Source organism: Brassica napus, chromosome A9 (genome assembly GCF_020379485.1).
Source record: "Brassica napus cultivar Da-Ae chromosome A9, Da-Ae, whole genome shotgun sequence".
In the NCBI taxonomy this organism is placed as follows: domain Eukaryota; kingdom Viridiplantae; phylum Streptophyta; class Magnoliopsida; order Brassicales; family Brassicaceae; genus Brassica; species Brassica napus.
The window spans coordinates 24,249,798-24,263,667 of NC_063442.1; the positions used below are offsets into that span (position 1 = coordinate 24,249,798).

The window sequence follows — 13,870 nt, forward strand, 5'->3', positions numbered from 1 at the left end:
ACAAAATCACAGGGAGGGAGTTATATAGATTGTGTTTGCATTCTAATCTAGAATTTTAGTACAGCATCGGTTCGGTTCAGATCAACCAACCGGATAAGACACACAATTTAGTTCTTGTGATTTTGTAATCAGTACTGTATCGGTTTGGTTCGGGTTGATTAACCATGGACATGATTAAGAGTTTAAGACACCCAATTTAGTTCTGGTGATTTTGTAATCAGTATTTTTCTTTTGTATATAATAAGGGGTAATTTGGACATTTTGTCCCATAGATTCAGAATTTTCCTGTTAAAGATCAACCGAATCTCAGCTTAATAATCCCCAACGGCTACATTAAATGAAAAATGGAAATTATCTTTAATCTGATCTATAAATAAACCCTAATCCTTCCCTAAAATAACTCGCACTTGTCTGATCTCTCTTCGTCACTCAAACTTGTCTTCTCTCTCTGTATTTGGCAGTAAACAAACAACAACAATGGATTCTTCTTCTTCTTCGAGAAACAACAAGAAGGTCAATAAATTTTCCGTGAGAAAGCCAACCCTATTCAAGAAACCATTTACCAGTTTGTTCGAAAGACAAGAGACGATTCTGAGAAAAGCTGGCGAGCTCTCCACTCTCTGCGATAGCCTAATTTGCGTTATACATTACGATCGTCTCGGAAACCTCGTGAAAACTTGGCCCGAAGATGAGTCCCAAGTCCAAGGCGTCGCCGAAAGATACAGCAAACTCACCCACGAAGAGAAACAAAAGAAGAGCACCAATCTTTCAAAGTTCTGTAACAAGAAGATGCACGACGAGAAGAAGAGATTTTCAATTAAATTCTCACAGAAAGTCCAAGAACTCGAAGGTTCCTTGGTGGACAAGTTACAGCTATTACAAGACATACTTCTTCGTGAAGATCAGAGCATTATGTCAGAACAAAACCACAACTTTCCCAATTATTCTTCTGTTCCTGATCATCAACAACAGAGTGTATCAGCAACAAGTACCGAGCAAGACATGAGTCGTGGTGATGTTTATAACTCTGCCGCAGCAACTGATCAGTTGTTGAATCATCAGAGTAAATATTCAATCTTTCTGTTTAACCACGAAAACGCTAGTTTTACTCAATTGCCTCACTCTGTTTCCTCAAGCCTTCAGCAAACCTATTACAACAATCTCAGTGACAACAGGGCTTTGCTTGGGGGACAAGGCTTCAACTTTGGCTTTGGCAACAACAATGTCACTACTGCTTTACCTGAGGAGCAAGTTAACTTTGGATACTACAACAACAGTCTCAATAATACGCAAGGCTTCAACTTTGGGTATGACTTCAACAATCTCTGTATATGATTCTTATTCTTCGTTTATATTCTTCATTCAAGTCCTTATTTTTGTTTTGTTTTGTTTCTGTGATATACGATTTGACTAATCTCATTACTCCTTTTGTTACATAATATAATATATAACCTTTAGGATCACATCGAATTTTGTTTTCATCCAACAACCAACAAGGCCTGATCAGAAAGATCTTCGTTGTTTAGTATCTCTCTCGAAAGATATGATTGGTATATCGATATTGTTGTCACTAATAGCTCTTTTAACTCAAAGTCAAGCAACAGAATCATAGATTGTGTTTGCATTCTCATGATCTTAACATACACGTGGTTACCATCCAGATCCAACATACATGTTCATCCTTTCCTTTTTCACATTCTGACCAAGGAAGAAAGTAAACTCGACTACTTATACAAGTAATAGGGCTCGTTTAAGGTGCTGAAAACAAGTTTGTGCAATAATGAATAAGCCATTCAGCTGCAGATCTCAGAACACGAAGCTCCCCAAAGATGAGCTCTCTTGCCATCTGCCTTCTAAGTTCTAACAGTAAGCCTTTGTGATTCAAAACGGAAATTAGATGCTCCTAGTTCCTGCAAAAGCACCCAATAAATAAACCTTTATCAAAACCTATATTTCAGTTCATTATGTGGCAATTAATCGAGTCGAAATTCTGTAGTACCTTGATGCAAACACTATGATCCACAATTAAACTGTTGATATGAGCCAAGATGATCTTATGTGCCTCCAACTCTCTGCTCCTGTCTTTAAAGGGAAGCCGAGCTAGCCGGCCATCATTTTGCTCAGCTTCTTTTGACAAATCATTTAGCTCTGAGAATCATTATTACTGTTAATACTTTCAAGATCAGCCTCAAAAGAGAGTAACTAGTTTTGATCTGAGCACCTTGAGGAGCGGTACAAGAGAGAAGACGTGCAAAATGCTAGGAGAGACTGAGGAATTCCTTTCCCTGTAGCTGATTTCACTTCCCTGAGATAGAGAGAGAATCAAAACTAGACTTTAATCACATATGCAACAAGCATTAACACCTACTTGATTGTGAAAGTGTCATAAGAAGAGTGAAAGATATTGATATCTTTAACACTTCTTGTGTAGTGGGTCTGGAGAAGTCCCAGGTTCATGTTCCGGAGAGGGTCATCATTTGGTATATCCATTTGGATTTGAACCTAGTCAATCAATCAAATGACCATCAAGTTAAAAGTTGGTGAGTAGGCATCTTTAACTCTTAACATCTACAGATCAATATTGCTATGGCGACGATCAATGATAGAGAAAGCAAACCTCGTCATGAGTGTTGTAAGGAAGTGTAAATCCAAAATCCAACATGAGTGTAGCATTTGAGAATTCTCCATACCTAATGAGAACCTACACAGAGATCTCTGGTAAGCTTCAGAGACTGTGAGTTTAACCAGTCACCAAAATAACATCTTTCCAAAAGAAAATCTCATTGTATTATAACTAGGCAAGGAACCCCGCGATATCGCGTGGGAACTCATTTTATAAAAATAAAAATATTACATTTATAATTTTTATTTTATATAAAAGATGTTTATTTTTGTTTGTAAGAAAGTGCCCTTCTCACAACTTAAATTGCATGTGTCTATATTCTTCTTTTACTTTTACTAAGAATGCGTATTTGTTTTATAATTTAAATAATAGCTAAAATATAAATATGTAAATACCAATAAAAATAGATCTATTATAGGTAACTTATTCAAAGATTCTGAACAAGACTTGATATTTTGAAACTAATTAAAACAAACAAACACATTTAAATCTAATCATTTACTAAATTAATAAAATAATTGATAACGACATGTAGAACATTAATTAATTTTTGAAGGTGTGTAAAAATACATGTATTATGATTGCATTGTAACTTTAAGGGATCTATGTGCAGTAAAATATTTGTCTCATAAAATCACACATACACTCTTTTTTTTTTCTCAATATATGTGTCTTATATAAAAGACTAATGGTTGCAATTTTGAAAATCACACATACTTGACACCTCTTGGCATCCTAAATTGTGACCTTTCACAAATATTTTATCTAATAAATGTTTCTATAAGAAAATTATGTTTCTATAATTCTAGAATTTAGTATGCAACTTTTCATGCATACACAAATAATATTATAGAACATATTAACCAAAAGGTGCAACTATTCATACATTTGTATTCTTCGTGACTCTACAACATCTTTAATGAAATTTTCTAATTACTGTTTTACTGGTTTTACCACAATAAAAAAAATTCATCCATATTATCACTACCGCTGAAGAATCTATTTACATGAATCAATATACAAACTCTCATAATGCAGAAAGTCTATATTATTAATTTATGCACTTGAGTTGGTATTCTTTTCAACTTTAACCAAACAAATGCTAACTCTTAGTGCCCTTTTTAAGTTTGTTAATGAATTTCCTACAAACTGACTAACAAAACATGTACGTACTTTAGTTAAAAAAATACATGTGCGTACCTCTTGGATTTTTGAGTCTACCATTTTATTAAAAAATATATTTTGAGAAATGCATGGCAGAGACTATTTATAGATTTTAAAAACCTATTTGAATAGTCACAACTCTTCAATTTGAATAGTCACAACTCTTCAATTTGAATAATCACATTTTTCTAATTTAAAGATAGTTATTTTGAAAAAAAATACTTATAAAAATAGTCACAACTTTTTACTTTTTAAATGAAACGTATATGAATAGTCACAACTTATCAAAATTTTCTTTTAAAACAGCAAAAAATGACACAACATAATTTTTAGATAATTTTTAGAAAAGACACAACCTTCCAACATTGAACTTTTAGAAAAGACGCAACCTTTTAGATCTTCTAGAAAAGACACAACCTTTTAACATAAGTAAGATTCACAACCTTTTGAATTAAAAAAAATATTTTGAGAAATGCATGGCAGAGACTATTTATAGATTTTAAAAACCTATTTAAATAGTCACAACTCTTCAATTTGAATAGTCGCAACTCTTCAGTTTGAATAGTCGCAACTCTTCAATTCGAATAGTCGCAACTCTTCAATTTGAATAGTCATATTTTTCCAATTTAAAGGTAGTTATTTTGAAAAAATACTTATAAAAATAGTCACAGCTTTTTACTTTTTAAATGATACTAATAGTCACAACTTATCAAAATTTACTTTTAAAACAACAAAAAATGACACAACATAATTTTTAGAAAATACACAACCTTTCAACATTGAAATTTTAGAAAAGACGCAACCGTTTAGATCTTCTAGAAAAGACACAACATTTTAACATAAGTAAGATTCATAACCTTTGGAATTAATTGGGATTGCTATTATTAGTAGATCATATCTCGTCACCAGGACTGTAGTCACGATCTGCAGTGACCTGCAAAGTTTTAAAACTTAAAAATCATGAACTAGTTACAAACCCTATGGAGACGAGAGAAAGTAAACAGGGAATCAAATGAGATATGGAGGTGACAGAGAATAGCAAGTAGATGTAGGCAGACACAGGAAGAAGAGAAGTCAGAATATTAAATGGGAAGTAAACCTCAGATAGTTGGTTGTCTTCATCAGTCAAAACGATTGATGCAGAAAGTCCATCATGGTTCATGAAATCTGCAAACGGAATCTGTTAAATGGTCAGATCACCTTGAGAAGACAAAAAACGCAGAATCATACTGAAGACACTTACCAGTGATATGCCTCTCGAGGTTTCCCAAGCACGTGATCCCACTGTCCAGAGCAACAAGTTATTCATATCAAGTAAAAACAAAAAAGGATCCAGATTATTCTGAATAACTAAAGAATGTCAGTGACTCAGTGGTAACACATATAGTGGTTGAGTAAAATCAGAGACAGATATAGCGCCAAATAGAATTAAATGTAGAGTAATTTTCTCACCTAATGTATATGCATACATGCAGGGCCGGCTCAAGAAAATTATGGGCCCCTGGGCAAAATAGTTTTTCAAAAAAAAATTTACATATACTCTATGGATAACATAAAAATTTTGGGCCCCTTTTAAAATTTTTTTTTTGAAAATCAGGCCCCATATTAACACTAATTATGCAAAAAAAAAAATTGGGCCCTGGGCCCACGCCCCCCTTGCCCCTATGCCTCAGCCGGCCCTGCATACATGAAATTTTCCAGAGCTGGGCGTTCAATGGCTTTGGGAAGATGTTCCTTGAATGCCTAAGAATAACCAAAAATAATTTCACAACTCTTATTAACTAGGAAGAGAAGAAAAAAATATACACATGTGTAGAGAAAGATATTGAACTGTAGTGTTTTGTTCATAATGTTCTCAGCCATATATATACGAGGAAACCTTAACTCCTATCACAACTAGGAAATTACACCGTACTTATCTGATCTAAGATTGAGACAAATCAATCATTATCTATAAGCACATTATTTAAACAATACATATGTTTATCTCCAATACTCCCCCTCAAGTTGGAGTGTGAAGATTCCGAACGCCCAATTTGGACAACAAGGTACTAAACTGAGCACGCCCTAGCGCCTTTGTCAGAATGTCTGCAACCTGTTGAGTAGTGCGAACATGATGAAGATCAATGAGACCAGCTTTTACTGCATCACGAACAGAGTGACAATCATTTTCGATATGCTTTGTACGCTCATGAAAGACCGGATTAGTAGCTATATGAATCGCAGCTTTACTATCACAAAAGAAACGTATGGGCTTCCTCTGTTCAACATCCAACCCTTTTAACAACTTATGAAGCCACTTAACTTCACGAAGACCAACTGCCATACACTGATACTCTGCTTCAGCCGAAGAGTGTGAAACAGTTTTCTGTTTCTTAGTCTTCCAAGAGATAGGGGAATCACCCAACATTACAACAAACGCACTAAGAGATCGTCTTGTTAACGGACATGACGACCAATCTGAGTCGCAAAACACAGTAAGAGACAGGTCTGAGCCCGAGCTGAGGAAAATCCCCTGACACAACGTTCCTTTGAGAAAGCGTACTACCCGGAGAGCTGCTTGCCAGTGAGCCTCCTTGGGTTTCTTCATGAACTGTGCTAGCACATGAACAGAGTAACTTAACTCCGGTCTAGTGTGTGTAAGATAAATAAGACGACCCATCAAACGTCGATAGGGTTTTGGATCAGACATAAGCGGACTATTCACTAACGCCAGACCATGATTCTGTTCAAGTGGAGTAGCAGCAGGTTTAGAACCGAGATTTCCTGTGTCAGACACAATATCCATTGCGTATTTCCGTTGCGACAGAAACATTCCTTCAGGCCCTCTACTTACTTCAATTCCAAGAAAGTACTTCAACTTGCCTAAGTCTTTCATCGAAAAACATTTACTCAAATACTCTTTAAACTTCTCAATCATGTGACTATGATTACCACAGATGATCAAGTCATCTACATAGATGAGCACACGAATCTCAACTCCCTTTCGCGTGTAAGAGAAGAGTGAATAATCATCATACGACTGAACAAAACCAAACTTAACCAAAGCATCCGTCAACTTTTTAAACCAACAGCGCGGAGCCTGCTTGAGTCCATACAAGGACTTGCGAAGCCGACATACCTTGTTAGGGTGAGTATGACGAAACCCGGGTGGAAGCAACATATAAACCTCCTCCTCGAGATCTCCATGAAGAAAGGCATTGTTAACGTCCATTTGATAGACTTCCCATTGCTTAGAAGCTGCAATCTTTAGCAGTGTTCGAACAGTTGTCAGCTTAACGACAGGAGCAAACGTCTCACCATAATCTTCTCCAGCAATTTGTTTATTACCACATCCAACAACACGTGCTTCGTATCTCCGTATACTTCCATCGGCATTATATTTGATTTTGTACACCCAAAGACTACCAATTGCGACCTTTCCTGGTGGTAAATCAACGATATCCCAGGTGTGCTGATCTTCCAGCGCAACGACTTCAACAGTCATAGCATCATCCCAAACCTTGATGCCCACAGCTTCTTTAAAATGCTTAGGTTCTTTGGCTGCAGTTACATTAGCCAAAAACGCACGGTGCACTGGAGAAAAATTAGAGTCAGATATAGTTGGTCAAGGGATAAAGCGAGTTACCTTGGACCGAGACTGAGGACTGATGAGTGAGAACGTGGGGGGGGGGGGGGGGGGGGTTTGACGACATACAGACTAGTGCCTTTGCCTCTGCATTGTAGGTGATATAGTCCTTCAATTTTACTGACGGCACATGAGGTCGAAAACCACGACCAAGAGGTGCACTGGATGACTGTGGAGTTGGTTCTAAATCAGTACCCATAGCCTGCAACTCTTCAGTCTGTTGCGGAAGGACTTCAGGTTCTGAGTTAACCGCGGTTTCAGCTTCACTTTGAGGAGTTTCTTGTACACCACGATTCTCATTAAACTCCACTATTTCCTCTGTTTCATCAGACGGATTGGATTCAATCACATTCATACTCCCCCTTACGTCAACAGGCATATCTGAGTCCCAATCTCCGTCAACTCCCTCAACTGCTAGAGTAGGTGAAGAAACAGAAGGACCACCAGTTGCGTAAGGAAATACATCCTCACGAAAGACTACATCTCGCGATACTAGGAACTCCTCACGATCCATATCATAGACTTTATATCCCTTCTTACCAAAAGGATAGCCAACGAACACACACACACGACTTCTCTCGCCGAATTTGTCTTTGTCATGAGTCACACGATGAGTATAGCAAGCTGAACCAAACACTTGCAACTGAGACAAATCAGGTTTACTTCCATGAAGGATCTCATACGGAGAACACCCTTTTAGAACTGATGATGGAGTTCGGTTTATGAGGTAAGCCGCAGTTAAAACCGCTTCTCCCCAAAATTTCACCGGCATACTCGCCTGAAACAACAGAGCTCGTGAGACATTTAGTATATGTCTATGCTTCCGCTCAACACGACCGTTTTGTTGCGGTGTACCAACACATGAGGTTTGATGAATCATTCCATGCTCACGAAAGTAAGAAGATAGACACATAAACTCTGTCCCATTGTCACTCCTAACCGTCCTTACTGTTTTTCCAAACTGCTTCTCAGTATAAGCGAAAAAATTCACCAAAACACCACGAACTTCTGACTTTTCAAGTAGTAAGTACGTCCAGACTGCTCGTGAGAAATCGTCAACAATTGTCAGAAAATAGACAGCACCACAAGATGATGGAGCACGATAAGGTCCCCATACATCAACATGAATCAAAGAAAAGCAATCATCTGTTTTATTAATACTGTCTGGAAAAACCTCTCTAGTCTGTTTAGCTTGAAAACAAACCTCACAAGAACTAGAGCTAACAGAAGTAGAAGAAAACATAGGTAAAGCTGAAACAACAGAAAAACTAGGATGTCCCAAGCGTTGATGCCACAAAGTCTGATCCATTGCTGCACTGACCGTGTGAATCTTCGCAGTAGCAACATCCGTCAAGTAATAAACCCCACCACGCTCTTCACCGGTTCCAATCAGAGTTCTCGAGAAACGGTCTTGTAAAACACAAATTGTTTCAGAAAAAGTGGCCAAACAACTCGTCTGTTTCAAGATTTTGGAAACCGAAATAAGCGTGCAATTCAGTGAAGGCACATATAGGACATTCGTTAACGAAATTTTTGTTGAGAGTGGGAACCTCCCCATGCTCAAAGCAAACGTCCTGCTACCATCAGCAAAACCCACCGAACTCGGTGGTATAGACACAATGTCTGTTAACAAGGAAAGCTGTCATGTCATGTGATGGGAGGCTCATGTGTCGAGTATTACATCACCAAATTTATTCTTACCAGACAATTTATCTGAACTCTACTTTTCTTGAATCATCTGAGACATAACCGTCCACAGATCTTGAGTGAATTCCGGGAAGACAGAAGCGTTCGAGCTTGTAGCATGTGCTGCAGTAGCCTGACTCTTACCACGTCCAAAACCATTACCAGCACCTTTACCACCTCGGCCTCTACCTCTGCCCGATCCACCACGGTCTGCACGTTCATTCCACCACTCTGGGAATCCATTCAGAGACCAACAATCCTTCTTTTCATGACCCGAACGACCACAGTGAGAACAGTTTACACCACGATCCCTACCACGCAGTATAGAATCGCTTCTTATGTTGACTTGACTTTCACTAGGTGTAGACATCTCACCTTGTCGAGTAACAAACCCAACTGCATCCTGTTGTTGTTCACGTCCACGAGAAGCTAACAACCTCTGTTCTTCTCTGATTACTTTGGAATATACTTCACCAATGGTTGGCAGCGGATCCATCCCAATAAGTGTAGTACACAGCCCACCATACCGTGAATCATCAAGACCCATTAAAAACTGATGCACCTTGTCGTCTTCTCTTTCTTTCGAAATTTCCAACGCTACACCACAAGTACACATTGGCAATGGTCTGTAAATTGCATACTCTTCCCACAAGGAACACAATCGACCATAATATTCAAGCACGCTTTGTCCATCTTGACGACACGAAGCTAGATGAGACTTGAGCTGATGAATTCTCACTTTGTTACCAACAGAAAACCTTTGCTTTAATTCAGAACAGAGCTGACTTGCATCTGAGATGAACGAAACCGAAGCCTTGACTTTGGCCTCAATTGACGAACGTATCCAACCAATAATCATTGAGTTCACTGCAACCCAACTCTTGTAGTCAGAACTTTCCAATGACGGTTTCTTCAGAGTTCCATTAATGAAACCTGTTTTCCTTTTGGCTTGAAGTGCGTTTAGCATCTCATTCGCCCACTGATTATAATTTTCTCCATTCAACATGACTGAAGTAATCACAGACCCTGGATTATCAGATCCATACAACTTATATGGTGACAAAGAGGCTGACTCAGACAAAGCCTTCACGACCACACCAGTCGCGTCTTCCTTGCTTTTGGAATCCTCGTCTGCCATTGATACCGACGAACTTTGTTCAAACTATGAACAACAACGAAAACTGAGAACTTATTTGTGATTTTTAGAAAGATCTATGCTCTGATACCATGTAGAGAAAGATATTGAACTGTAGTGTTTTGTTCATAATGTTCTCAGCCATATATATACAACGAGGAAACCTTAACTCCTATCACAACTAGGAAATTACACCGTACTTATCTGATCTAAGATTGAGACAAATCAATCATTATCTATAAGCACATTATTTAAACAATACATATGTTTATCTCCAATAACATGTAAATTCACATATGTATACTACGTACTCGGTGGATTCATTGCTAAGAGACATGATGAACCATGACATATGTCTATAATATTTGCTAGTACCATGACATATGGGTGTGCCTTTGTAATGATTTCATAAAGTGTACACAAAAAAAATTGCTTCTAGGCCTTTAGGAACAATCAGGAACCCCAACACAATATACTTTTATGACCAAAAGCAAGATAATATACTAATCGAGGGACAAAATAAAGCAGCCACATTGTTTTTATAATTAGAGGTGTGGAAAAGCAGGCCGTCTATCTATAAGACAATGGTCAAAAGACTGAAAAAAGGCAGGAAAATCGAATTTGCCACAAGAAACAAACACTTATGATGACCACTAAGGAAACATACTTACTTGTGATACAAGTGAGAATTCCTTTTCTATCCGAGCTTTTTGTTTTACACTTTCCTTGTGAACTGCGCTACAACGAATCATGCTAAACTCGTTTTCATCCCAAAAGATCTAAAGACCACAGAGAAAAACCATTATTATAAGTATTCTACTATTGGCCGAGAGAAAATTTTCAACACTCAGAACTTCTGACCAAAATAAGGACTAGAGTGGAAACCCCACCGCGCTGTGCATATCTGAAAGCTGAGGAAGTCGGCTGATATAAGGGAACCATCGAGAGTTCTGATCAGAAAACAATCATAAACTCAAATCAAAAACCAAAACGCCCACATAAAATGGATTCCCATATTAAAGATTACATCAACCCAAAAATGTTGATGGCAGCTTACTTGACCAGCGTTTATCTCGATCATAAGAAGAGCAGCAAGCTTTCCTATGTTTCCAACTTTATCGGTCAATGAAACTCTAATATCAGCTGGAAGCTCATCCGGAGTTATTTGCTGAAAATTCAATTAGAACAACATACAGTATATATCAAAAATGTATTAATTTTCAGAAACTCGTTTTAGATCTCACACAAAAAGAAGAAAAGCTCATTTTCATAATATACCGCATTAAAAGGAACTTTCAGAATGCAGTCCCCGGCATGGATTACTTTTGAGGCAAACAAGGCCCTGCTCAAAAGTCAAATTATGTTAAAAACTGGTTAGTGTATTTGGCATTATAAACAAACCATTACACCAAGATCATAACTTGTATAAGCAAAACTAGTCGCAAAAGATTCAACGAGAGAGAGATATCACTGACCTGCCATAAACGGATTTACCAATGGAAAGAGTGTTAGTTAGCTTGGCTCCAGCAATTTGCTCTAACCAAGGTAAGAAATCAATGCAATCCTTATCCAAAGCAGCCGAAACATATGATGACATCATTCATACATTAATCAGCTTATCAAATCAAGAACTCAACACTTTCATCTTTCCGTTGAGAGAAGAAGAACATAAAGGTTTCATCTTTCATTTGCTATGCTAGAGGGAAGTCTTTAGTTTTACGTTTCCCAATAGAAGAATTTTAGACAAGAAAACTAAAGCCTTGTCTGAAATTCTCCAAGAATATGCGAACACGAAAAAAAAAAGAAAAAAAAAACTGAGCTTGAGACGCTCTGAGTGGTTGTGCATTGAAGCTAAAACGCTTTGCTAAAGAAGAGGTGAGCGTGCGCCGTTGCTGAAACACTAACAGCTTCACCCTCGGAGCGCACAATAACATCTCCGACCAAACCCCCTAACTTCGTCGCGCGTGAGCAACCACCGCTCGTATTTGTGACTCGGCATATATTTCGACTGCAGCCAGAGTGGTGGTTGCGTTTACAGATTCGGTTCAATCCGGTTTATTTTTCTTGATCGATAATTTAGTACAATATCGGTTCGGTTCAGATCAATCAAACGGATAAGGATAAGAGACCCGATTTTAGTTGTTTTGATTATCAGTTCGGTTCAGGTCGATTAACCAAGGACTTTTATTGTGGTAAACCTCACTATGCAAAGAGTCAAAGACACCTGCTGAAGTTGGTTAAAAATTCATACAATCAAGGGAAATAGCTTCCTTGTAATGTTATAACGCTGTCAGAATTGTATACGGATGCATTAACACTTTGTTTGGATCTTGCCAATAACTTTTGAATAATTTCAGACCTAACACCAACATATACATAGTCCCATTCTCAACATCATAGGCTTCCACAATCTTAATGCCTCTAATTGACATGTTGCACTAATCTCAGGGTATAGAGCTATTTATAGGTGATTTCTGTAATTCAAAATCTTAAAGAATTATATTTTATTTCGATTAATGTTTGGTCAATTAATGCTTATTAGCTGTTGCTTTTTTAACTCTAGTTTTAAAATCGACTATTCATCGTGTTGGTAGCGAAACAAAAGTGTGGTAGTGATTAACTATTCACATTTTCCCCCTTATACGCGACCGTAGACTTGCTCATGCTATCTGCGCTAATTTGGGAAATTTCATTGTATAATGGCATGTACTTCTCAAATTTTTGGAAATACTACACTGGCCGGCTTAGGGCATAGGGCAAGGGAGCGTGGACCCCAGGACCCAAACACTTTTTAACAAAAATATTATGTAAAAGGAGCCCAATTTCTTAAAAATAATTAGGATAGGGATCCAAAAATTTTAAATTATCTATATATACATGTGAAAAAATCTAAAAAAATTTTTGCCCAACAGCCCACTAACATCTTGAACCGGCCCTGATACTATACAAAATGTTAAACTTCGTTTTCTGTTTTTTTTTCTTGATTATTTGGTAACGGTGGAACCTTCTTTACCAAACGCAATATCATCATTTCAAACTAGTTTGTTCTCTCTTTCTAATTATTAAGGCGTAAGTTTCGAAATATAGTATGATGGTATCGTTTAGAATTGAGTTGATTACATTGAGGGGCACTTTTTGTCTTTCTCTTGCACTCAGAGGCACATCCTATATGTGAGACACTTTGTTGTGGGCCAGCGGTAGATTCTGGACAATTTTATCCTTAATGAACATTTTGTGGATGGATAATGCGTGGATGAGTGATGCGTGGACGGGGATATATGGACGGGTGATGTGTGGACAGGTGATGTGTGTACGGGTGATGTTGAGATGGTGTCTATATGAGATAGTGGTGTATAAAACGGTCATGTGTGGATGGGTTTTACATAGATGGATGAAGTTGCAGCATGATAGTTTTGTCCACTCATGTTTCTGTCAAATACAATTCAAACACTCGTCCACACAATTTTTGTTGTACGTTTGTGTTACAAGAAAAAACAATTAGTGGACAAGTGTTAATATTGCAGTGGATGAGATAAATTAATCTAGTGGATGAGTGTTTGAATTGTATTTATCAAAAATAGGATATTTGGAAAAGTGTACAATTAAAAGTTTGAGACGAAATCAAGAGGATATT

At 37.6% G+C, this 13,870-nt stretch overlaps 1 protein-coding gene and 1 pseudogene across 1 annotated transcript; one reads left to right on the forward strand and one right to left on the reverse strand.

Moving 5' to 3' along the window:
- The first annotated feature begins 9 nt into the window (after positions 1-9).
- Positions 10-1,599, forward strand: LOC106421071 (agamous-like MADS-box protein AGL53). The gene has a single exon (XM_022692006.2). The coding sequence runs from the start codon at positions 478-480 to the stop codon at positions 1,333-1,335; it is 858 nt and encodes a 285-aa protein (XP_022547727.1). The 5' UTR covers positions 10-477; the 3' UTR covers positions 1,336-1,599.
- On the reverse strand, positions 1,581-12,343 carry LOC106421072 (annotated as a pseudogene).
- Between the last annotated feature and the right edge of the window lie 1,527 nt (positions 12,344-13,870).

What these genes read in the sequence shown, in the direction of transcription:
- LOC106421071 (XM_022692006.2), top strand. Translation starts at nt 478, where the DNA reads ATGGATTCTTCTTCTTCTTCGAGAAACAACAAGAAGGTCAATAAATTT.